General features: G+C 41.0%; 1 protein-coding gene across 1 annotated transcript in view; it reads right to left on the bottom strand.

Annotated features, from left to right (window-relative positions):
* Positions 1-27443, bottom strand: part of LOC122797754 (DENN domain-containing protein 3-like) — a 1015730-nt gene that overhangs the window by 548195 nt on the left and 440092 nt on the right. Inside the window, exon 7 of the mRNA XM_044066279.1 lies at positions 7204-7323. Coding sequence (XP_043922214.1) covers positions 7204-7323 — 120 coding nt within the window. The remainder of the gene's footprint in view (positions 1-7203; positions 7324-27443) is intronic.

Below are 27443 nucleotides of genomic sequence, written 5' to 3'. Positions count from 1 at the left end.
AGAGCAAAACCCCAAGTGGCTGCAATAGCAGAGAAGGTCAAGAAGAACAGATTATGGTGATTTGGTCACATGTGCAGGAAAGCAGAAGACAACTTAGTGAAGAAGATTTAGAACAGGCAAGAAGAAATAAGGGTGTCCAGCAAAGAGATGGATGCATTGTGTGAGAAAAGATTTGCGACTGTCAGGCATCACTGTTGATGAAGACAGGAAAGTCATATTGAATCTAGAAAGATGGCAACAGTTGAAGTAACACCCTGACCCCATGTAGAAAAATGGGTAAAGGGGTTCAGGATAATAATTCAGTAACACCACTTACCTTTGTTCTGTACTCCAATGGATCACATCTGAAAATAAACACATTTTACATGTATTTATTTATTTATTTCAAGTTTGATGACCAGGGAGGTCCACTGGGCTCAGGAAGCCCATTTTCAATGGAGGCCCGGGGAGAAAAGCTCCGCATTACATAGTTTAGTTACAGATACAACCATAGTAAAGAAGACACAATTACAATTTCATTTCATGCTAGAGAGCAGGCATACATTTTTTGGTTACATAGTACAATTATGTTATTTATAATATGTTCATTTATGTTAGGTTAGCTAGTACTAAGAGTTAGTCAGGAGTTTAGGGGTGGAATGAATTATCAGGCTAGGTGGGGAGAATGCAGTGTAGAATTTTAAGGAAAAAAATTAAATCTTGGGCACAATTCTGCCATACTTTCTGTCATTCAAAGAATTCTTCCAATCATTTCTTTGTTCATTCAACCACTACCCAGTGATAACAGTTAATAAAAAAGCTCTTAAAGGAAAAAAAGTGTCACGCTACATGATGATTCAATGGTTCTCCTCTCCTTCCTTTTAGCACTCAAGTAGTTTTGTGTTGATCATTTCACTTAAACATTTGCCCAATTCCTTGTTTGGCTTTCCTGGCTAACATTTATCTTACATAAATTTGACTTCAAAGTATAGAACGTCTTATGTATCCTAGACTTCTTATAATTGTCTTAGTCTTACACAAATCTACAGCAATTTCTAAGAACAGCATGATCTGTCAGTAACGCTTCATGGCCTATCTGTATCTGAACTGACAGCTTAAGAGCTGACATTGTTCATAAATCTTGAAGTCCATTTTATTCTCGTGGGCAGCTTCAGTAAAGTACAGTTGTGCGCACTTACCATAAATGTAGATCCTCGAGTGTATTCACTGTTGCAGTCCTAACTAATGGGTTATCCGGCTCCCGGTATCCCTCGATCGGCCAGAATACCAAAGGTAAGTAAAAATTACATTGGCTGCCGTCAGTTGTAAAGGACGTCAGGGCGTCTGATACAAAAGGAGGCAGCAGACGTCACTTCCTCAGTCTTTCTTGCCATAACAGTCAGAAGCCCCCAGAAATAAGGCTTAAACCAAATGCAAGTTTGCAAAAGATATCCAATTTAGCCTGTACCTTAGGAAAAGAGAATAGAAGAGGACCAAAAAAGGGAGAAGGAGGGAGGGAAACCAGGACTGCAACAGTGAATACACTCGAACATCTACATTTATGGTAAGTGTACACAACTGTACCATGTTCATCGTGTTTCGCTGTTGCAGTCCTAATTAATGGGTTGATTACCAAAGCCCAAAGAGAAGGGAGGAGGAACCAACAGAATCAAGGGTTGGAGATAATGCCCTGCAACACAGTAGTGGCAAACCCTGCCCTGGCTCTGGAAAACAGAGGCAAATTATAATGTTTTATGAAAGTGTGAACAGAACACCATGTGGCAGCTTCCAAAATATCTTTAGAAGGGACACCCCTTAAAAAGGCTGCAGAAGTGAAAGCTGCTCTAGTTGAGTGGGTCCTGACCCCTTGAGGAGGAACCTTGCCATGAAAGGAATAACAAAAGGTGATACAATGTGCAATCCACTTAGAAATGGTTTGCTTAGAAATAGCCTTGCCTGGAGCTCTAGGAGCAAAACTGACCAATAACTGTGCTGATTTCCAAAGTTCTTTAGTCCTGTCCAGGTAAAACCTGAGCTCTCTGTGCATATCAAGAGAATGTAGGAGCCTTTCACCGCTATTTAGAGGATTAGGAAAGAAGGTAGGAAGGTGTATGGACTGATTAAGAGTCAAGCTAGAAACCACCTTAGGCTTAAAGAAGGGGTTGGTTCTCAGAGAGACACGATGATCTGCATGGAAAATAAGAAAAGGCTCCACAGCCATCAAAGCTTGCAGCTACAAAACCCTTCTTGCTGAAGTTATAGCCAAGAGGAAAGCAGTCTTTCAAGAGAGAAATTTTAAATCTGCTATGCCAGCTGGCTCAAAAGGAGGAAGAGTGAGGTTCTCTAGAACAAAATTAAGATCCCAGGCTGGAGTAGGTGTCCTTCTGGGCGGTTTTAAGTTGCAAGCACCTCTGAGAAACATTTTCATCAGGGGATGAGAGAAAATGGGTTGTTCAAAAGAACAATGAGCAGAAATGGCTGAAGCATGGAGCTTGATAGAGGAAAACGAAAGACCACCCTGAAGCAATTCAGCCAGGTATTCCAAGATCAGAGGAAGGGTAGGCTGAGAAGAAGAACCCCCTCTAGCCTGCATCCAGTGAGAGAACCTTTCCCATTTGCCAGCGCACGACTTCCTACTGTTAGGCCTCCTGGCCTCCCTCAGCATGTCAACCACCTGCTGGGAAAGGGAAGAAGATAAGGAAGGAGTCATATAATGAGCCATGCTGCCAAATGGAGGGACTGAAGATGAGGATGCAGAATGATTCCCCCTTTCTGAACCAAAAGATCTGGCTTCAGAGGAAGATGCCAAGGAGGAAATTGGGAGAGACTGTGAAGCAGTAGATACCGATGCTGTCTGGGCCAGTCTGGGGCTATGAGAATAGTCCTTGGTCGCTCGTCCCTGATCTTCAATAACACTCTGGGAAGAAGAGGAAGATGTAAACTGATAGCAACGTCCAAGGGGAAGAACAGAGCATCCACTCTCCAGGCTCTGCTGTGATGCTGTCTGGTGCAAAAGAGAGGTAGAAGATGGTTGTCTGGGGAGGAGAAAAGATCCACCTGAGGTGTACCCAACATTGAATGATGCTGTAAAAGACTGCTCTGTTCAGCTGCCACTCATGAGGATCCAGGGTTCACCTGCTCAACTGGTCTGCCAAAACAATGAGCCTTCCTGGAAGAAGCTGAGCTAGAAGATGCAGGTCCAGGGATGCTGCCATGGACCAAAGAAACATGCTTTGTCTGCACAGGGGGTAAGAGTGAGTACCTCCCTGCGTGTTGATGTACCACATGACTGTGGTGTTGTCTGTTCTGACGAGCAGGGTCCCTGGAGAAAGAAGATGCTTGAAAGCTAGTAAGGCCTGTTGAACTGCAATCAACTCTTTTAGATTTATGGGCAGGTGAATCTGCTGGGAGTTCCAACATCCCTGTATGCATCTGCCATCCAGGTGTGCTCCCCAGGCGTAGTCTGGTGAATCTGTAGTCAGAACTGGAGTGGCAGGAGGAGGTCAAAAATGCATTCCTTTGTTTTGTAGACAGGCTGTTGCCCACCATAGAAACTCCATCTGCAGAGATGGAAGCAGAGGAATCATCATATCCAGATCCTGTGTGTGTTAACACCAAATGTTCTTGAGGTACCATTGCAATTTCCTCATATGCAGTCTTGCATATGGAATCATGAAAATACAAGATGCCATGAATCCCAGAGCTTGAAGGTACTTCCTTGCAGGGAGCTGGGATAGGCTTGCAAAGTCCTTGAAGTAAACTGAAAGAGTTGTCTGCTTCTCCTGGGTGAGATATATAATCTGGGCGGCTGTGTTCAGACTCGCTCCCAGGAATGTTATCTCCTTGGATGGTACCATTTTTGATTTTTCCTCTTTGAGAGTGTAACCCAGAGAAGAGAGAAGAGTCTTTACGAATTCCAGATCCTTTAATAGCTGTTCCTGAGAAACTGCTTGAATCAGACAGTCGTCCAAGTATGGGTAAATCTGAATTTTCCTCTGCCTGCAAAAAGCAATGACCGGGGCCAGGCACTTTGTGAAGACGCTGAGAGCAGTAGATAAGCCAAAGGGCAGCGCAGAGAATTGATAATGTTGCTTGCCCACTCTGAAATGAAGATACTGCCTGCAACCTTCCCTGATAGGGATGTGCAGATAAGCCTCTTTGAGATCCAAGGTTATGAGCCAGGAATCCTTTTCTAGCACTGGTAGCAACTGATGCAGAGTGAGCATTGTGAACTTTGGAATTACTAAAAAAGAGTTCAGAATGGAAAGATCTAGGATAGGATGCCAGGTGCCTTCTTTTTATTTGGAACTAGGAAAAGCCTGGAATAAAAGCCCTGGCCTACCTGCTGAGCAGGAACTGATTCTATTGCTCCCAGATGAAACAAAGACAAAATTTGTTTTTCCTACTTCTGCCCTCTAGTTTGGGGGAATGTCTGGGAATCCCTTGGGAGCTGGAAAGGTGCGGAAAGAAAACTTGTGCCACAGGGACACCATTCTGAGCACCCATTTGTTGTCTGTGATAGTGGCCCAGACATCTGAAAAAAGGGCCAACCTTCGCCATAAGGGACTTTCCAGGCCAGCAAGAACAGGCAGAAGTTGCAAAAAGTCATTGACAGTGTTTTGAATGAGATGCAGGCTTGGAGCTTCCCGCCTTAGAAGTGGAAGCCTGCCACCACCTAGACCTTTGAAGGGTAGCTGCCTGCCCCCTAGAAGATTTGTACCCTCTAGTCCTGGAACAGTTCTGTCTGCTGGTATCAGGAAGGGTCCCACTCTTGGAAGGGTAATTCCTGCTAAAGCAAGGGGGCTGAACTTGCAGAAAATCCTTAACAGTTTACATGGACTTGGCGTTGTCCTCCATCTTCTTAAGTACCTCCTCAGCTTTGCTGCCAAAAAGATTGTCTTTATGCAAAGGTACATCCAAAAGCTTAGCCTTGATAGGTACTGGAAGAGGCTGTTCTCTGAGCCAAGCATGCCTTCTAATAACAGATCCAGTAGCCGTAGCCCTACTGGAGGCCTCAAGGATGTCAAAACCACAATGCAAAGAATGATTATTGACCAGAGTGGCTGAATTCAACAAACCCTGCATGTCTTTACTCTCTGCCAAAAGAGGTACACTTGCTATCTTAGACTTAACAGCCTCCAAGGTGTGCTGCTGGTACTTCAGCATATGAAAAAGGCAATTGGTACCTCTAATAGCTAGGATGACAGAGGTATAAACTTTCTTGCCCCACCTGTCTAGGTTCTTAGATTCCCTGTCGGAAGGAACAGGATTCTTGGTAACAGTGACCTTAACCCCTTTAGGGCCCTGAGTAATAACCTCTGGATCCACCAATGGATTCCTAAAAAGAAATAGATGGGAATCAGGGACTCTGTAGTACCTGTCAGGTTTCCTGGGAGCAGGGGGAACCAAATTTGGAGACAAGGAATTTTCCAGAAAAACATCACCAACAATTTCCAACACAGGGGGAACAGCAAGAGGCTTATGCTGAGGTAAATCCAGAAACTCCCTAATCCATTTCTTAGATTGTGGATAATCCTGACTTTCCCATTTAAAATGTTCCCTGAGGGTATTTAAAGTGTCACCAAAAGAGAAATCCTCTGGAGGAGAGGCTGAAGGGATAGACACCTCTGCATCTGAATCCTCAAAAGGAGAAAAAGCCTGAGAAAATTCCTCTTCATCATCAGAAATGCTGGAAGAATCAGATCCTGAACAGGACAAAACCTTTAGGAAAATGAGGCTGAGAACCCCTAATGAGAGTTAACAGATCATTAGCCATTTTAACCATTTTGGATTGAGGGGAACTAAAAGGAACAGGAGCCTGCCTTTTCACAGGCTTACGAATGGAAGATTTATCTGCAAGCCTGAAGGACTCGAGAGGCCTGGCAACTGCCGAAGGTGCAGCAGAAGTCGAAGGAAGAAGTTTGCTTTCAGAGCGCAAAACGGAGGCCTTGGACCCCGGAGTCAGCTTAGCAGTTCCGGCTCCAGCAGAAGAGGTGACAGGTTGAAAGCCAAAATAGAGGCCAAAAGCCTAAGGGAGTCGGACTTAATCAAGGCCTGCGGTTGTACATCTGTGGACTGCAGGGACTGCGAAAGCGTCTCATTGGCTCCCACCTGACTGACGACCAACTTAACCTCATCCGAGGACTTTGTTTTCTGAGGCCTGCTGCGGTCCTTATCCTTACGTTTCTTTGGAATATCTGAAGCCTGAAGACCGGCGCACGTCATACCAGCGAACTTAGGCCAAACTCCAAAATGCCTAGCCAAAATCTTAGCCCGACGATGGATAGTACATGGATTAAAGGAGGCACAGAGATCACAAATGAGAACATCGTGGTTGAGGCCTAAACAAATAATGCAACAGGAATGAAAATCTCTATGGGGAAATCTGCTTTCCACAGGTAAGGCAATTATTGACATTCGTTAAGGCAAGAAGAGAGGATCCCCAATGGGGTACTTAGCTGTAGTAGACTTTAACTCCTTTAGTCGGAAACCAACAAAGGTAAACTGCCGACCAGCACTCGTGCATGAGTAGCTTCTGTTTCGGGCTCCATGGCAAGGAAGACTGAGGAAGTGACGTCGGCTGCCTCCTTTTGTGTCGGACGCCCTGACATCCTTTACAACCGATGGCAGCCGATGTAATTTTTACTTGGCTTTGGTATTCTGGCCGATCAAAAGCTACCGGGAGCCGGATAACCCATTAGTTATGACTGCAACAGTGAAACACAATGAACATCAAAAGAGGCAGCCTACCTGACACAAAAATAAACATCGACACTAACAAGAAATAAGAAAACTAAATGAAACTTAGAACTATATTCTTTATCTGCCATTTCCCTTGCTATCATTTCAGGACCAAGCTGAGGATGGGGTAGACTTGGGGATATTCTGGGATCATGCACCAGAGTAAAGGGCAAACAAGGCAAAGGTATGAAATTAATAATTGACATTAATCAGAAATGCGACAATCTTAAAATATTTTAATTTCAAATCTAGGTATCCCTCTTAAGATAACAAGGAGCGAATAAAAAAATGAGCTTGAACAAATGCATACCTTACAACTGCAAATGTCATATGTTAATGTAATGCAAATGACATCTACGTAGTTCTCCACTTAGGTCTCCGTGCCTCTAACTGTTAAGACCAAACAGTACAGACTAACGATGAAAGAATATAAAGAATAACATGACAGAATTTTCATGAGGGAGAAAAGGTAAGTCTGTTTACCTGTAACACCTGCTCAGGCTTGAAACAGAGGAATGGAAGGTGCAGATCCAAATCAACAATAGGACTTCCCAAGTCTTCTCTGGATGGCAGCATGATTTCTAGTGGTTTCATATGAATTACCTGCAAGAATGGTAGATATTACCTTCAAGCATAAGTAAGAAATAATACAGGCAGACTTTGTTAAAACATGGTAAAAGAGACTTCAATTGTCTGGCATCTGGTGAGCTCCAACACTACATCATATGCAATGAGATACACTAATGCTAAATTTACTAGTACTTATCCCCAACAGTATTAAGAAACTCTGAGATACATCTTGCCAGGAACTACTCTTACATGTTTGATGTACATCTACTTGACAGGTGCATTTGCTTGAGAAAAGTACATATTCTAATGGTTGCCTGAATGTAAAAGACAATCTTTAGAAGAAGCAATTTGGGAACCAAAATCAAGACAAAACATAGCAAGAAAATTCCCTTCTACCCAAAAATAAACACAAAAATGTCAGGCACTATATCCATAAAAATACCATGTGAACTATACTAGACATGTCAACAACAGAAAAATAAGAAATAAACAAAGTGAATAAAATGACCTAATTTTCTTGTTATACGATAAGTGGGCAGGTAGACTAATAGAACAATGTACAACTTCAAATTCTTTGGGGAAAATGTTACTGCTTTGCGTTTTTTTATCTTAATAGCCATAAATGAAACACTACTTGCTTGGATTCATTTTCTTGTGTTATACATTGCACATTAGTACATTTTTGCAACCAGACCAATCCTAAGTGATGCAGAGAGAAGAGCAATAGTATTGTAAGGTACTAAGCAAGGGATCACTTACCTTTCCAGAACATTAGAAATTCAAGCTTAGCCATCTTATATGCTACTGAACTGAATTTTATCTTGCAAACTGTGCTCTTGCAGCTTACAATGCATATGAGGTGCTATGCTAATAATCTTTCTAACAGACAACTCTTCAATCACATTTAAACCCCTCTAACAGGCCCCAAAACTACTTGCACTCAATGATCAAACCACAAACTAGGTAGACAAGGCACAGAATTACTGTTATTGTACCTTCAGTTCTGATGTCATCATTTCTTCATCTATCCCACAGGGTGCATCCTACCACTTACAACCTATTTCAGGCACTTCATCTCTGTAACATCTAGCTTTCTCAAGTACCCTGCCTTCACTGGAGTTTATGTATTATATGCATGACTGCAATGTATTTTATGCATAAACAAATGTTATGTACCCACCTTAACGACAGATCAGTGTTGTCTGTCTCCTCCTGGTTCAACCTGTTGGATTTTGATTCCAACACTAGCCAATTTTAAAGTCTTTAGCCCATGCAGCTCTGTCTCCCTTACCCATAACTCTCTGCTTCTCCATCTCCCCAGATCGAGTTTACCCCATGACAGAAATCATAATAAGAAACATATAATTCTGGAAATGAATCTTCCACAATTTGGAATATGACAACCAAGGAGAAAGAGACTCCAGAAGGTGGAAACAACAACCGCCTATGTCCGATCACCTGAGAAGGAAAGATTCACCAAGTCAACAAGAATGTAGGGATCAGGAAGGCAGAAAGGTTGAACTAGACAGAGACAGACAACACAGATCTATCATTATGGTGGGTACATAACTTTCATATCTGATGTTGTCTGCTCCAATCAACCTGGCTTCAAACTGTGGGATACAGTCCCCAGCCAAAAACATTCATCTGAAGGAACTAAGGAAGGATATTCTGCAATACAAGGGAGCCAAAGGAATCCCTGGATCTAGACTGAATAACCAGCTTATAATGCAACACAAAAGTGTGGTGACCCAGACAAGTAGCAGCTACACAAATATCATCCATTGGATCTCTAGCCACAACCCTTGCTGAATGATGTTTAGGCTTGTGTAGAAGAGTCTTTCCTTTCAAAGAATATGCAAACAAAATATAATCTGACAGACACTTGGATAACATTACTTTAGACACAGGAGAGCCCAGCCTGGATTTTGAAAAGGAGACAAATTACTGGATTGTTTGAAAGTTTTGGTACAGTCCAAATAGAATCTCAATTGCCTATGTACATCCAAACAATGCAAAAGGTATTCATCTTTTTTGAGAAATTGGGGAAAAACACAAGGCAGCGAACTTAACTACTAAGGTTACTCTCGAAGCTACCTTAGGCAGAAAGGAAAGGTTTGTATGAAGACAAACCATTCTTTATGGAAAATGAAATAAGAGGAAGAATCAAGCACTTGCAACTCTGAAACCCTTTCTGCAGAGGTAACCGCCATTAAAAACAGAGTCTTCCAAGACAAAAGCTTCAAATTTGAAGTAGATGAAGACTCAAACGAAGGGCCTACAAGGACCTGTACAATGAACGGCAGATCCCAGGGAGGAACTGGATCCTGTACTGATGGACAGAGTAGAAAAGTACCTTTGAGGAATGCCTAGGAAATCTTGAGAGAAGTAAAAGGTATACTATCTCTGCCCACGTGAAAGTTACAAATGGCCATTAACTGCACTTTAATAGTAAGAAAAGACAGAACTTAAACTAAACTCAGCTAGAAAATCCAAATCATATTCCAAAGGGGCAGAGAAAGGGTAAGCTCATGAGCCTCCATCCACAGGACAAACTTTTTCCACTACTAGAACACGCTTTTCTAGTGGATTCCTTTGGAGAAAAAGACAATATATGGTCAACTGCCTGCAAAATCTTGGGATTTCTGTCCATAAAGGGAACGTAAGGAACCATGCTGTCAATTTGAGGGACTAAAGACTGGGAGGATCCAGACTGGCTAGATGAGAAATATAAAGGAATCACTGAAGCTCTGTAGTGGTCTGCTTGCTATAGAAACTTTACCATCAAGGGTACTGGGGGATAAGCGTAAAAAAGTCCCAGGGGCCAAGCAAGTACCAGAGTTTTCCTAGGTGACTGTCCCAGAGGGGGAACAATGGCGTAACAGCTGCTGCACTTGGTGGTGTTAAGGGAGGCAAGCAGATCGCAATATGAAGTGCCCCAACTCTGAAAAATCCAAGCTGCCATGTTGGATTTAGGGACCACACATGAGGGAACAAAATGCTCCTGCTGAGGCTGTCGGACAGAATGCTAGACTTCCTTGAGATGTGCATTGCCACCAGAAACCACTGGGAAGATATTGCCCACTGCCAAACTCTCATGTCCACCTCCTGACAAAGGGGATAATAATGTCTTCCCTCATTTGTTAAGATACCTGATGACAAACATATTGTCTGTCTGTACTGCAATCACACTGGAGGGAAGGATATCCTGAAAGACCTGCAAGGCAAGAAGAACAGCCCTCAGCCCAGAACACTGATGTGAATGTGGGCCTCTGCAGAAAACCAAAAATGCCCCCACCACCCAGTCAGAAGGAGAAGGAATTACAAATAGTCTTCTTTGGGTTACCAGGGGAGACTGCAACCACCAGTGAATCTGTTCATTACACGCTTTCATTATTTGCATAAGGAAATCCAAGGGATGAGTAAGGAGGGTCCACTGACAGCTACAGTCCATTATGGGGCCCTCATGTGATATCTGGCTAAAGAAAATAACCCTATTGATGCTGCTTTATGACCCAGAAGTTTCATAATTGTGAGTGCCGGTAGTTGGTTTTGGAGTTGTAAGAACAGACAGGGCCTTAGCCCAAAGGTCAAAAATTCTGGAGCTTGGAAGCCTGGTGATTTGGTGGATCACATCTAACTGATACTCTAGAACTTGTACGGGCTGAAGGCTCGATTTTGGATAATTGACTGTGATGCCTTAGTTGTCAAATGGTTGCAGTAGAGATTCTCTGGCCAAGATCAATGATGCCCTTGTGAGGACAGTGAGAAACCAATCATCCAGGTATGGAAAGACATGAAATTCCTGCAGCTGGAGCCAGACTGCAGTCACTGCCATGCGTTTGGTAAAGACCTGAGGAGCTGTGGTAAGACCAAATGGCAGGGTCCTGAATTGGTCTGATAAGCCACCATAGGGAAGCCAAAAAACCTCCTGGAGCTTCAGTCTATCTTGATGTGATGGTAAGGGTCCTTGAGGTCTATCAAGCACATCCAGTCATCCTTCCTCAAAAAAGATAAGATGGACTCCACCTAGACCATCTGGAACTTGTTTTTTTTAATAAACTGGTTTAGCTTGCTTAAATCTAAATTTGATCTGTGGTATCTGTTTTCTTCAGAACTTAAAAGAACCCGGAACAGACCCCAGATCCTATTTGGTCTGATGGGCCCTTCTAAATGACTTCATTTATAAGCAGCTTTTGAATCTCTGTCACTGCGTAAAGTCTCTGACAGAGTGGAACATCTGGGAGATGTTTTTTGTGACATTTTGGAACTTCTAAAAAGGGGATGCAATAACCTCTGGATAACCCTCTCAGCACTCAGCTGTTCGAGGCGATAGCCTCCCAAGCTTTTGAGTGAAGAGCAAGGCAACCCAATTGCCTGCAGAGAAGAGCAGCCAGGCAATCCTTCAGAATCATTTCAAAGGCCCACTTGGAAAAAGCCTGGTGAAAGCCCTGGTTCTTTGGACCACCCTTTCCCTGCAGTTAGTATCAATTATCATTCCCCCACCCTTGAGAGGAACCCTATGGAGGAGGGTCTTGAGTGTCTTAGGAAGAAAACTGTGATTTTTTTCTTAAAAAGAGATATTTACCCCCAACCCCTTGTGATTCCTTGAAAATGTCTTTGGTGGGGGGGGGGGGAGGCATACTCCAATTGTGGACTTAGTCTTTCCATCTTGTTTGCTGCTCGTCAGACTGTCTTTGACCTTGGGCCCAAACAAAGAGGAAGGACCCATCAAAAGGGGCACTGATGAAGGATGCTCTGTGAAGTTACACAAATGCAAGTGTGGCACCACATGGCAATTCCCGACCTGCCGTCCATCATCTGCATTCAAGATAAGTCTCATTGAAATGCTGGTGATGGAAACTAGGGTAGACAACTCAGTCTCCAGCCTCTTCTGAGTATCCGGAGACTGCTGTGCCTTGACAGTACTTAACAATTCAGACATTATGTCCTGTTGAGGAGTTGTCAAGTCAGATAAGTAATTAAGTGCTCTTAGTGTAAAAGTGGCTGAGGCACAGGAAGGTTTCTCTAACTGATCCAGCTCCCAAGACTCCCTGTTTGGGAGGTAAATCAATGAGCTCTCCTCAGAAATCTCCTTCTTGGTGGCCACTGTCACCACAATGGCATTGACGGCCAGAACCTTACTCCAATGAGACTTGTCTTTCGGGGGGGGGTGCAAACATTTTATCTGGCTTTCTAGGGATGGGTTCCACTGTGTCAAGTTCCTTCCACACCTTCTGGGACACCAGGTCTATAACGGCATCCAAAGGGAAACCACCCAAGGTGTAGATGGGCCTATACCAAAGGCCTTCAGAATTACTGACTCCTCCAGAGAGAGGGCTTAGGTAATCCAGTCTCCGCTCTGGTGAAGTAGCTGCAATAGATTGCCAAACGCGGTGTCATTGTACAAAGACTTAGGGAAATCCTCTCCTTCCTCTAGGTCAGTATCCTCAGTGAGAGATTCTTCCAGGGAATCCAAGTGTTTTCTCTTACACTTTCTCTTCCCAGAAACTGCCCATTCTGACAAAGCTGGGGAGGAAGAGTCAGGAAGCCCTGTCATGGGGCAGACTGGAGATTGGCTGATGTAGGCTGCCCCAGAACAGACTGAAGTCTGGCCACAGATACTGATGAAAAATGGGAGAGGATGCTGGCAGGAGAAATCTGACCATTCTCCCTCGAGGACAGCATCCTTTCTAAAATGTCGAAGGCTGAGATGGAGGCAGGCCTCTCAGTTTTGATGGTCGCAGAATCCGAGAAGACTAAGGACAGCCCTGAACCTAAGGAAGCTGCATCTAGACGAAATACTGAGATCAGCACCAAGCTGACCAGAGCTGAAACCTTGAGTGTAAGCGATGATCCCAAAGCAGGAACCATCGATACTGACCCAGAAACTCCAGCTTCGAGAACATGGCTCCAGGGTCCTGATGGCCCCAAACAAGTCAGGAAAGGACGGAGCCTAAGATGGCCAAGCTGTTGAATCTGACTGGGAGGGTGAAAATTCAGCTGAACTAGAAGGCCTCAGATCCGATGGGGCCAAGGGAGGAATGCAGAAGGATGGAGCCAAAGGTCCCAGTGCCAGATGCAGACCAGAGAGAATAAGGCCTAATTGCATCTTTTTGCAAAAATGACCTCATCAGTTGCTCTAAATCAGATTTTTTGATGCTGTCTATCGACCTTGATGACCAGATGGAAGAAACCACTGAAGAGGGTTTAGAAGGTCTGTGAGAAGAAGACTCCACATGCTAGATCTAAGCAGGAGAGGCCCTGAACCAGGGTGGAGACAGTGAAGAATCTGGAGACTGAAGAGTTGGAGTGCTCTAAGCAAAAGGGGAAGCTGCTCTGCCTGAATGTGCCCCTTTAACCAAGAAAGGTTTTGGGATGTTTGGAGCCAGAGAAGCAATCTTGCTATTTTTGGGATATGAGCTGGAGACTGGCTTCCAAGACATCAGGGCTGATGTCGGCACCAGGGCAGTCTAGGGAGCCAAAAGTCAGGAGACCTTCAGATCTGGCAAACCCAAAGAAGCAGTTCCAGTTGTAGAAGTCAAATAAGACCTCTTAATGTCCCCCTTTGGCATGTCTGGAGTCTCGCTGTTGAGGCTTCTCAGATCAGGGTAGAAGCCACCCCAGTCACCGAAATAGAAGTAGACGTAAGACAGCCCAAGGGTAAAAGCCCTTTCAACACTAAGTTGGCCCTATGCTCATTGACAGCCCTAGTGCCGAAACAAATGGAGCATGCAGAATCCAAATGCTCCAGACCCAAACAATAGACATATTTTAGGTGTCCGTCCTGGGAAGTCAACTTGTGCCTACAGGAAACACACTTTTTAAAACCCTTGTCCATCTCTCTAAAACTATCTAACCACGGAAACAAAAATAACTGCAAAGTACAACACACTAATGATAGTCAGACAAAATGGGTGGGAGGGGAAAAAGAATGACAACTAAAAATAACTACCTAACTACATGACTACCTAACCATCCGGAAGGAACAAAGGGAAAAAGGATCACTAATTGAGGATAAGGGATCAAAAAATTTTACCAAATCACTGCTCTAACTTCTCTAAATTGAAAAAGTAAAGCAGAGCCAAAGACTAAGCTGCAGAGACAAATGGAAGTAAACTAGATCTGGGGTAAGGAAGGTAAACCAAACAAGCTAAAGACTTTAGAATTAGCCGGTGTTAGATCTAAGTTGTATCCAAAGTTCCACAGGTTGAAGCCAGACACAGCAGACAACATCGGTTCTTAGCTTGCATTTTGTATATTTTTTTTTTTATCTCAATGCACTCTGACTGATCTTTTAATCTTCCCAATCAGCACTGAATCTTACTATTATGTTGTGAAATTTGCTAATTACTTATTCTGCATATAATACTGTCGATTAGAAAGACTGTTATGTATTTTCTGCTCGTTAAGCTCGGGCCATGGCTGAACAGAGTCAACAGACCAGTCCCAGTGAACAAATAATAAAATAAATTCTGGAGAGGAGAATGAAATGGTTTAGTGTAATGCCAAAAATATGTAACACAAAAAGATGAAAATACTTTGCTATAATACTTGCATATCTTCTACGCTAGTACACAAGAACAGTGAGCCAGTATTTTTTGTACTGGTATTTACATTTTCTGCAGATTGAGTTGCCTTCTTCAAGAACATGGCATGCTTTCTGAGAAGACCCTATGCACTGTTTATACAGATTAGGAGAAATCTAACCACAACAACAGGGAAATTACTATACTCTTATCTGGAAAGCATATTTAGAAATTAACTTCCTGCCTGATGTCTGGGACAACTAAAGAATGAACTAAAACCAAAGCAGGAAAGAAGTTTCTCTCTATGGACTAACTTGAAAGTTTACATGGTGATGCCAAAAAGATATGATTAAAGCATGTCAATATTAGTCAGACACTGTCATCACTAAACTCCACATTTTCTACATGGGACAGGGGGTGTCACTTTAGCTGCTCAACTATTTCAAGTGTTCTCTCATGCAATCCATGCATCTCTCTGTGGGATGTCATTTCCTCTTGCCTTCTTCCTGTCCCTCCCAAATTTTCTTCACCAAATCATCTTCTGCTTTAGGACGACAGTTCCACAACAAGGAAGAGACCTAAATTCACTTTCTATTCCAGTAGATTTAACTCACTATTTATTTGAATTTGCCAGCCTGGGTAGAGTACTGATCACACATTTCAGTCATAGCCCAAGACAGAATATTACAACCTGACAATTACAACAAGCAAAAATACAAAAATGAAAATAAACAACCAAGTCTGAGATTTCAGAAACATTATACCTGCATATATATCGACACAAACACTCGCTCACACACATGCATGCATACATACCCACACACAACTGCATACAATAGAACAATAGAGTCACAGAGGTCCTTTAGTAGGCTGTGCAACTTGAGGGTTAAAGGTGAGAAATGTAGGCTAGGAGAGATTAAAGTGGAATTAGGTAATGTAGTTGGTGGTGTGACGTTAACATGTAGCCACTCTTGAGAGATGAGCTTTCAATTGTGAATGGAATTTTGGGGAAGAGATGCTTCTGTAAGGTGGGAAGAATATGTTTTTGGCCTAGTTAAGGGAAGCAATAATCTGTACACTGGTGTTTTGTTTTAGGGGCTGTGCTAAATGGTCAACATTTCTGAGGCTGTATGATAGGGATTTTCATTTTGTAGAAACCTGCATATTTGTAAGCACAAGAGATCAACCCTTTGTTTCACTGAGAGTCAGTTTGGCTTTTGTAGGGTTATTCAGTGGTGCACTTGTTTTAGGAAGTATATAATGAACCTACAGACTTTAGTGACAATTGTTTGAATGCGTGTGGAATTTCTTTTTAAGGAGTATGACAGTAAAGGAAGACCATACTCTAGTTGGGGAGAAGATACCTTCTCCTACAGCTACTCTGTAGACCCTAGGCAGGAAACACAGTAATTTGTTGGCCCAGAATAATGGGTTAATATTTTTCCTTGTGGTAAATGAAGTTGAGAGTCGGGCCTACCCACAGCCTTGATATTTAAAGACAGTATTGCTCTGATCAATAATTAGCAATGCCAAAGCAGTTTTGTTAAGTATGCAAATGGTCATAAAAACATAGTTTTTATTTTACAAGAGTCTAGTACTTTTTTATTTATCCAGTGGATTAAGAAGAGGAAGTCAGATTGTAGTTGTTTTTGTAATAATATTAAGTATTCGTTTAAGCCGAGTAGGACAATGTCATCAGCATAAAGGGTGGCAGGTGAGGAAGAACTGATGTCAGTTTGTTGATGTAGATGGAAAACAGTAGTGAGCCAACTATGGCTCCAAAGGAGCACCTTGTTAAACATTGGCTGAGGGAAGTGAATGAACCCTGAGCTTTGACACTGAAGTGATAATCTGGCAGATAACTCTGGGACCACTGTACAGCATCAGTGCTCATGCCAATACTTGAGTAGGTGGTGTAATAGTATACTATCTGGAATACATAGGACACATATTACCACAGAGCACACACATGATTAAATCCTTTCACACACACCTGATATGGATCTCTGATCACTCCACAACATGGAAACTGAGGTTATCTGGCAGACTAAAAATTTCCAGAAGAGAAACAATGGAAATTCTCCTTACAGTGCCTGAATCAGGAAGCCTTCCACAACTGAATTAAACCTCTTTTGGGAGAATTTAAAATGAAACTGGGGGACATGAAGGAAGATTTGGTGTATAAATGGGGCAGTTTAAAATAAACACTTACCGACAGGGTAAAACAATGCACTAAAGCTTTGTGGCAAGATATCAAGGGGTGATTGAGAAGTTGTGAAAAGTAATTTATAATGAGCTGAAGAATTTTATTTGGGAGGGGAAGAGGGAAAAGATTCAAGTGGGATAAGTTGATCTGCAAATAGAACAAGTAGATTTAGGATTACCCAATTTGAAGGGATATTTTAGAGCTACACAGTTAAGGCTCTTATACATAACACAAGCAGGAAGCTAAAATTCAAAGTGGAAAGGGATGATGATGATGAAGTGAGTGTGTGTGTGTGTGTGTGTGTGTGTGTGTGTGTGTGTGTGTGTGTGTGTGTGTGTGTGTGTGTGGAGGTAATGCAATAAATAAGGAAAACCTGGGATTTTGAACGCAGATCCTTAAGGAGACTAACAAGACCCATACAGAATGTTATATGTATAAAGTAGCAGAACGTAGACTAAGAACTAAACCCACATGGGAATGAAGAAAGGAGATTCTGCTGATAGGAATGATTGCAGAGAATAGCAAAGAGGGGGTTGGAATTTACTGGAAGAAGCTGGCAAAGGAACCAAAATACTAGGAACAAGTAATTAGAGAGGGAAAGGTAATATAACGGCAAGAAATCGGAAAGTGATTGCCTTCCCTATCAGGGAATGATATCGGAGTAAAGACAGAGAGAAAGAGACAGGGGAATCTTAAATGAAAGACCTGCACTGGTTGAGTTTTTAACTGAATCTAAAACAGAAGCTGTTGTTAAAAAAGGGATAATTGTAAGGGCATATAAAATATTGCACAATAACCACATGAATCATTCAGAAGAGAGATTAGATATGCAATTTATAAAAAACAATGCCAGGACATATGTATGGCTCCCAAACATGAAACAAAATCTAGAATATTTAGATTTTTGTCTGGAAGTGTTTGCATAGATAAATGTATACCCCAAACATATGCCAAATAATTTTTCCTAAAGTAGATGGCATGTTAAAAAAGAGGAAACTGGGACATATGTTTTGGGACTGTAATGAGCTGGCAGAAAAAAATAGACCCTTTACTGCCATCATCCTGCAGGCCAAATTCTGCTGTAATCATGACTATAAATTATTTATAGCACTTTCAGTGGCAAGGCTTTTAAAAATTGATGACTAATTTAAAAGATTCAAAACAGCAAATGGAAATTACAAACACTTACTGTACTCCTGATCACATCTTTCTGCTGTGATTTAACTTACTGTAAAAGAAAATCTTTTTTTATTAGGCTTTTATCAAATATATGAGTTCTAAAATTCCTGTGAATACTGGAAAAAGAAGACAGAACATCTCCGGGGGATGTTCAGTTCATGTTGCTGATGCTTTGTGGTGGCCATTCCAAAGCAGTTAAGCTTTCCATCACTGGTTTGAAGCCCCAGTATCCTTACACCCAAAAACATGTGAAACAGCACAGAACTACAATTTGTTAAACATTTTTTAAAGTATTTAGTTCAATTAACAGTTTGGTAGAAAAATAAATTTGGCTGGTAACTAACTGCTTACAAATTATGTGGCAATTGTTCAACTAAATAATGAAGATGTGCTCCCATAATGATGCCAGTATGTCCTGATAGACATCATGACTGTGTGAATATGCCAACTGGCACCCAGGCTGCAGATTATAAAACTTAAATTTTCCTTGAAAGCAAAATAAGGATTTTCTTATACAATATGTTAGTTATCATAACCACAAAGATGGGACTGGAAAGCATGCAACTTTCTGGGGAAGGAGGCAGACATTTAATAATATTATAAAACAACCTTAAAATATATGATGCCCAAAAAAGTAACAAGATTCTCACCTTGATTAGCCTGAATACTGAAAAACAATATGATTGCATAGAGTGGCCCAAACTTAAACAGGTTTTATTGAGATTTGGATTTCCCCAAAACTTAGCCTAATACTCATTTTTTACCAAGGTTCCCAATCTAGGGTCAAAACTTTTTCCATACCTTTTCTGCTGCTGGGAGACACCACTGATGGATGTTCTCTCTGTCGGCCCCACTGGAAAAAAAAGCAACAACCAAGTTCCTTTTTTCTTTTTTTTTTGTGAGAACATACTAGATGACTAGATGTTTGGTTTGATTGAAAAGTTACCAAAAACAATTCCATGTGAGAAAAACTTTGATAATAGAATTGTATGAGTTATAAGCAATGGCCAGAAATCTGAAGGTATTTGAATTGTTATCAAGCACTTAGCAAAAACTAATGGCATTTTTACTGAATATTAAAAAGGTTTTTATCAACTTTAAAGGGTTTAATCAGGAAGGCTTACACAATTTGGAAACTTACAACGGAGGCCATGACAGATGTATAAAAACCTGACTTCAACTTCTGGATCAGCATATTCCACAGTGAGCCTGGTTTAAAATTTGACATTTATCAAGGTATGCAATAAAATTAAAAAGATAACCATCTGGAAATGTCTGTACAGATATTTCTACATTCCAGTGTGAATTCAACATGTTCTCCCAAGCTTCAGAAAGACACTGGAGAAGGTCGTAGATCCTTGTTTTTTGAATTTACACAACCCTGGGAATTTTACATATCAGATCTGGCTGTTCCAGTGGCATGGAGGGATAAAGCCCTGATTATGGCCCAGGTGACTAGGGTTCGATTAGCAGCTTACGTGTTCGCGGCAGGGAGGGATAGGGGTGTGCCCATCCCAGGTGGGAGGTGGTTATGTGGCTGTTCTCCTTGATGTTCCTGGCAGTGGCTGGGTTTATACAGGAAAAGTCATAGTCTAAGAAGGGAAATGGTGGGCACAAAGGCTAAGCTTCCATGAAGGTGGAGCGAGACATTACACACTCCCATTGCATGCCTGTCCCATGAAGCAAACCATGTAATCAGAGGGTGGGAGGGAAAACTAAGATCAGGTCTTAAAGGACCCCCTCCTGGCAGTCACTCCCTCTAGGACACCCTTAGTATTAATGTCAGCCCTGACTGTAAATCAGTGTTAGTCCGGAGGTAGTAGAGGACTGGTAGACCTGGTATTGGAAGTGGGCACAGGGAACTGCTGCAAAGCACCCCCCCCAAAACAAAAAATCAGGAGATGTTTTCATCATCATATTTTCCCCAGAACAGGTAACATAAATGCTTTTTTTAATGGGTTACAAAACTGAAAAACTCAATAATCAGGAGATCATAGAAACTGTAGACAATACAAGACAACTGGGCCACCTGGCCATTTACTCCGTGCCAGCACTCACTCTTAGACTTTACCTCACTTTTTCAAGGAGCAACAGGCCAATGTCAGGTTGCATCTATCCGTCCAATTTTCTAAATCCTTTTTAAGGTAAAATAGTGTGTCACATTGCTTGATCATGAGTCATTGCTTGATGAACCTTTCTCTCTCCACCAGGATCTACTTGCTGAAACGGTTGAGATCTCTGATCCTAGTGTTATTTGGACTGTTTGATTTATGCAGATGATAAGAGGTCTTGGAATGACAGATCTCTGTCTAGAAAAGCAAAACACAGATCACCCCTAAGGAGTCTACAGTACACCAAATTCAGAGACAGAGCCTCCAGCCTCTCATGGTAGCTCATGTCTTTTAAGCTGGTGATCTTTTTTATTAGGATCCTCTGTAGTCTCTCCAAATGCCTAATATGACTAGTAAGATACATTCCCAAAAGTACACTATATTCTATGATGGATCTGATGAGTGCAGAATACAGAGGGGTAAGGACTTCCTTGGATCTAGAGGCAATACCCTTTGTGATCAGCTGTGCCAGATGCATCTTTTTCATTTTGGAGTGGAAGTGTTGTCTATACTATAGACTGGGTAGTAGGGCATTTTACCAAATGTGACCATATTGCACCTTCTTACATTTACTTTTAACTCGTTTTCTGTACACCATCTACTAACCTGAATAAGTTCACATTCTGGTTTCTACATGCCAGAAGGTGACTTGAAGATGAAACTTAATTTATAATCACCCATAAATGTGGTTAACCAGAGATCACCATTTTTGATCCAGAGATCAGAGAAGTATATGTTGAACAGTAGAGGTTCTAATACAGATCCCTGAGGGTCTCCCCTGGTTATCTTCATGCTCTCTGAGAATACACCTGCCACCCTCACTGTGTGGGTTCAGTCTGTCAATTTGCTACCCATTTAACTGCATAAAGGATCAAACTGGAGCAAATTTAGCTTGTGAATTATGCTACATGTGGTATGGTAGCAAATGCTCTGGCTAGGTCAAGATATGTTGTATGGACAGCATGACTGTTAACCATGGCTGGTGTTACTCTTTCCAAGAAGTTTACCATTTTCATTCGAGAACACCTAGCCATAGCAAAGCCAAACAACTGTGGGTCAAGTCTTACAAAAGATTTTTAATATCATGGTTTATCGGTTCAGTTATGAACTATGCCATGGTCTTGCAGAGGAGGTTCCTCAGCGTAACAGGTCTGTAGTTTCCGGGTTGTGCTGCAGTCAACCTTGTGAAGTGGCATCACAACTGCTACATGCCATACCTTGGGTACAAAGCCAGTGGCTAAGCTCAGGCTGAATAGCTCTAGAACTGGGTCCACTAGTGCCTGTTTAGTGCTGCTCAGCAGGCAGCTGGATATGTTATCAGGTTCCATGGAGGATGCAGTTCTTGTTTTACAAAACACCCCTAGGAAGGTTTTTTTTGTGTGTGTGATGGTAGAAGGTTTGAGATCCTTTGGAATATTAATTTATTTATTGATATTTTGTTACCAGGAAAGTCTGACTGGGTAAGAGCCCCCTTGCTTCAAAGGTCTGGGCAGAACAGCTCCTAAGTATTATAAAACATTTTAAGAACAATAATTTTGCAGTCTTTAAAAAAAATACAAAAGACAGCTATAGTTTAAACAATTATACCAAATTAGACATAATATGAAAAAAATACATTGGTTAAGAATAAATACAAGTTATATATCAATGATTTAATAGAGAAATTTTGGCCAGGTTATAGAGAAATTAAAGGTAAGTTGGTACAATACAAACAGGAATAGCAATGCAAAGTGAGAGAAAAGCAGGCTTACGGTACACTTAGAGGAAAGGCCAGGGGAAAGAAATCAATAGAAGTAAGGAAGTGAGTGAAGAAGGGAAAGTAAGGAGGTGTAAGGTATAAATAGCTATTTGTTCACATTTAGAAATATAGCTTATGCTGGTGCTGAGCAAACAGAGACAGCTTTTGACTAGGAAGTCTTTTAGAATAGTCTTGAAGGCTGGGAGGGAGGGTATTGACCTGATGGATACAGATAATGAGTTCCAAGTCTTCGCAATGTGGTACGAGTACAGAAAATGCCCAGCAGATTTAATAGGTTTGTGGAGAGGCAGGAGTTTTTGGTCTATGGATTATGATGACCAACTGGCAACATAGTTGTGTAGTGTTATTTAGTGCTAGACAAGAAGATGGATTCTGGATAATTTTACAGGTGGTAAGAAGTTGTGTATATGTTATTTGATGGGGTAGTTCTAACCAATTTAGGCTTTTTACTGTTGTACAGTGGTGGGTTCTGAAAGCAGTATTTGTTACAAATTTAGCAACTTCTTTATAGCATTGTTCAAGTTTTGTTTTTTGTGATGCCTGAAAGTTAGCAAGGATGGGAGCACCATGAAGAAGTGAGGGGAGGAGATAAGTAGTGGCAAATGTAGCTTTACTTGCATCTGTGAGAAAGTGTTTGGCTCTATAAAGCAACCCTGTTTTTTGATGAATTTTTCTTACACAATTTTGTATATGCAGGTCAAATTTAAGATTATCACCAACTATCATCCCTGCTAATGTGCTATGAGAAGTGACATCAATGGTTGCAATATCAAGGGAAAAGACTTTAAATTTTGTCTTTTCATGGGAGAGGAATTTGGGGGAAAAGTAGCAGTTTGTTTATTTTTTTAGGGTTGAGCATGAGTTGTGAGTTACAAAGCCATGCTTCAGTTGCTGTTAAAGCTTCTTGAGTATTTTTTTCGAAGTGCAGCATGTTGTTAGATGTGCAAATATATGTGGAGTCATATGCATACTGTATTACGGAGGTCTGTTCTGTGGATGTGTGATGTTGGTGAGAATGTTAAAGAGGACAGGACCAAGGATAGAGCCTTGCGGCATACCACTGGCAACTGGGAGGTATGGCGGGAGGGTGGAGTGCCATTTTACTGACCGATACCTATTGAATAGGTAGCTTTTGAACCATAAAACTGTGGGCTGAGATAGCCCTAATGAGGCCATTTGAAGCAAAAGTTTGCTGTGACGAACTGTGTCAAAGGCTTTAGACAAGGAAGAGACTAGTTTGCCATTATCTTTAGCTTTATTGACATTATCTATGTAGGTTAGAAGTGCAGTGTTAGTTCTATGGAAAGGCTAGAAGCCATGTTGTGTGGGGGATAGGAGTTTCTGCAGTAGGTAGTTTAGCAATTGTTTTTGAATACATTTTTCAAGTATTTTGGAAAGAGGAAATAATATTGCTTTAGATCTAAAATTAGTAATGTCTGTTAAATGTCCTCCTTTGTACTGAGGGATAATGTGTGACTTTTTCCAGAGAGAGGGAATGTGAGATTCCTGAACTGACCTATTTAAAAAGGCTAGGCAATGCTTTCAGCTGGTATTTTAAAGTACTCATTTAGAAGATCATCAATTGAATAAGAGCATGGTTTGAGTTTAAGAGTAGTTTTATAAAGGATGTGGGCACAACATTTGAGGTGAATGTGGATGTAGTGGTGATATGTGGCTGCTGGGCAGAGTTAGGATTAGATGCTGGGGAATCCTTACTTAGAGATGCTATACTATCTATGATACAAGAATTGAAGTGTATTACAGTTTGGAATGATGATTTACAGTAAACTCTCAGTTAACCATGCCAGACAACTGTACTTTTAGGTTGCTTGAGAGTTACTACTAAAATAGGCCTGACTAATGCTGTACCTTATACTATTTGTTTGGTTTGACTTGTTCTCAGGTTATGGAGAGAGGGAATTTATTCATTTCTTCCTTTTTAAAACTCTAAAAGTCTAAAAACGTAAGGCATGTTTCTGCAAGGGAAAACTGAAAGTGGAACACATGAAACTTGTACTGTGCTTCTTTGATTTTTTTTTTTTTTTTTGCCGGTTGCTTGAGAGCATACCTCTCAACCTGGAAACATCAAAAATCTGGACAAGGCCCATAAAAAATAGGTACAAATCTGTATGCTGATTAACATACAATTTGCATGCATAATTACGTAACCCTGCCCACTCCAATGGTATTGTGGGATATCAGTTTTCAAACGCAAACTGAAGAACAGACAACCAAACTATGGCACCAGAGTCCACCTGCAGCCATTCCAATGTCCCATTACCTGGCTATTTCGCCCCATTTACCATAAACCATAAACTCCCTTGCTCACAGCACAGTAATCCAATATGCAGATGATTCAACAATCATCTGCACTGCACAAACCCCTTCTGTGTTACTACTACTAACCCAACATGCCTTCACATCCACTGAAAAATGGATGTCAAACAATCACCTTGCTCTCAACCCAAATAAGACCAAACTAATCCTATTCACTCCCAAAAAATCAACCTCCCTAGATAGGACCTTTTTCTCTATCCACTCCCAGAATAATACCACCATTGAAATAGTCTCAAGCATTACATTGTTAGGAGTCAGTATTGATGGAACCCTCACATTCAATCTCCACATACTCAATAACATCAAATAAACACACCAGAAACTAGGCACACTGTATAGGCATTGCTATTACCGCAACAGCACTGCAAAAAAAAAACCTCTAGCCTCAGCCTTTTTACTTTCATTCCTGCTATATGGTGCCCCTATCATAACAAACATCCACTCATCACTTGACTACTGTTACAATAAGGTAGCCAGATTTGCAACAAATACTCGAGCCTCAACTCACCACTGTTCCTCATTACAACAACTAAACTGGCTAGAACTGCCACTCTATCTCAACTATCTTCACTTAACTACTGCACATAAAATAATATACAGACCCACAGCATGCCCATCTCTCTCCTCCCTGCTTTCATTGTACCAACAAATAGACCTCTTAGATCAGAAAATAAAACTCTGCTCGAAGTAGACAAACCCCAACTCCCAACTGGGCAAATGCTCTATTCCTTCACTGTTTCCAAACTTTGGAATGCCCTCCCATCCACAAAAACCTCTATCAGGCACCCAGCACTCTTTAAAAAATCCCTTAGACAACATCTCTCCTCTTGCTGGTTATGCCCATGCCACAAATAATCCTCTCTACTTAAAAATCTACCACTTAGATAACATCTCTCCTCCAGCTCATTAAAAAGTATCCCTTTCCCCTATGATCCACTCCAACTCTGCCCCTCCACGTTCCACCCTACTACTACTTTTTTCCTTTCCTTTTTGCCTCTTCTTCTACTCTTTTTTCCTTATCCTGATTTGTATCCCTCCTCGCTCTCCATCCCTACCTCTTCATTTTTTTAACTTACATATTCCACCTGTCCTTACTTCAAAAACCCTACCACTCTCACTATCTTCTCTCTTCTCATAACATATGTACCCCAACATGTCCTATTTTTTCTAACTCATAGTGCACATACTCTGTAGTTCCAAATACCATATTGAAATGAATGCCTAGGATTGTTGCAGTTTTTTCTAACTATCTGGCTATGTAACTGTAACTATACTTCTGTTTTTTCTCTACTGTCTATAATTTTTCTATGCAACTGTAACAGTATTTCTCTGTATTATTCTAATTTGCAACATCTGAAATGTATGTGGAGCTTTTCTCCCCAGGCCTCCACTGAAAATGGGCTCTCCTAGGTGCAGTGGATCTTCCCAGTAAACAAATGCAGTAAATAAATAAATACATAAACACTAATGTGCATACTGCTTTACTTATACAAGGATTACTTGGATTTTATATTTACATTTTACAGCACAATGCACAAACACTAATAGACATCTGCTGAGCAAAGCAATACTGTCTCACAATGAAAACAGACTCAGCATTAAAACTTATTTGCCCTTGAAACTCACATTCATTGAAACAGCATTGAAACCGATACCATAACCAAAGAAAATGCATCTGGCCAATGGTGGATAAAGATTACCTTTGGGCTGTTTTCAAATCATAGGCCCCTTGCACACAAAACAAGAAACATACACGTGTTCTTTGATTCACCTTCCTGACTTTGTTACATTCCTTGTAGAATACAGCACACTTGCTAGACTTACAGCACATTTTAAATTTATTGTTTGAACATTTTTCCAGTAGGCAATGAAACAAAATGCATGAACCAATAATGACAAATCTGCCCAATTCAGAACATTTCCATCATAAAAGTCTACTTCCACACACACACACAATATACTCAAAAGTCACACAGTTAGACAGTGATGGCTGTGGGAATCAAATTCTGGACCACAGGAAGCAGCTTGTTATCAACAAACTGCCAGAAAATCAAAAGTTAATCAGATCAGGAGGTACAGGAAAATATTCTTAAAAACTGAGGATATATATTCTTCTAATGACTTATTTAACTCATTAAAACATGCTTTTTGTGCCGATTATTCAATGATGTTTTGGAACTTGACGTTTGCCCTTAGAGTAACTGAGAAGCCAGATTGCTATAATTATAAAGTCTAACAAGAATACACTACTCAAAGACAGTCCAGTTTCATGCAATATATTTATCAAAATCCATACTTATAGGCTATTACCACTGAAGTTCAAGTAAACAGACAGACTTTCTAAAAAGGCATTTCATCTGGTGACAGTACTAGACTATGCTGTTCAATTAAACAGAATGGCAATGAAGTAAATTGTTTCACATGGCCTGTTTTCAATAGACAATAACTTTGTCACTGGTATTATAAAGAGATATGAAAACCACTTGCTGAAATATGTTTTTCCTAAATGCTGCTTAAACTCTAAGGCTGCCATAAACTTAACTTTTCATTGCCTGGTTTTGTAAAGTATAGAATGGACTGCATTCCTTTATATTATGGGAAAGATACTACTGCATGTTTTCACCAAAATGTAAAATGGTTACAATTCTTAAAGAAAGACTATGTCCCATGTTAAATGGTATACACAGATTAGGAAGAGTGCAAACATTCTTGAGCAGACCAATTCCCAATATCCAATTTAAAAAAAAAAAAACTTCCTTCTCATCCGGAAAGCACAATTTGCTGCTCCATTCTTTTAGAATCCAGGCTACTTTGTTTTTTTAACTATAAAATAGAAGAAGACAAGGTTATTTTTCATCATGGCAGTGAGACAAAAATAGTGTATGTGCTTTGCTTTTTCTCTATGTCTGCTAAGTTTTATTACTGAAACTAAGAAGATTTCAAAAATTTTTGTTACGTTCATGGTGTTTTAAGTTAGCATTTTTTTTCCCCTTATGCCAATCTTGCTGTAAATTAATGATACTGGCAGCATT

Source organism: Protopterus annectens, chromosome 3.part1, assembly GCF_019279795.1.
Source record: "Protopterus annectens isolate FY-2018-M chromosome 3.part1, PAN1.0, whole genome shotgun sequence".
Lineage (NCBI taxonomy): Eukaryota > Metazoa > Chordata > Ceratodontiformes > Protopteridae > Protopterus > Protopterus annectens.
The sequence above is the reverse complement of the archived record's forward strand: the minus strand, read 5'-3'. Positions and strand labels throughout refer to the sequence as shown.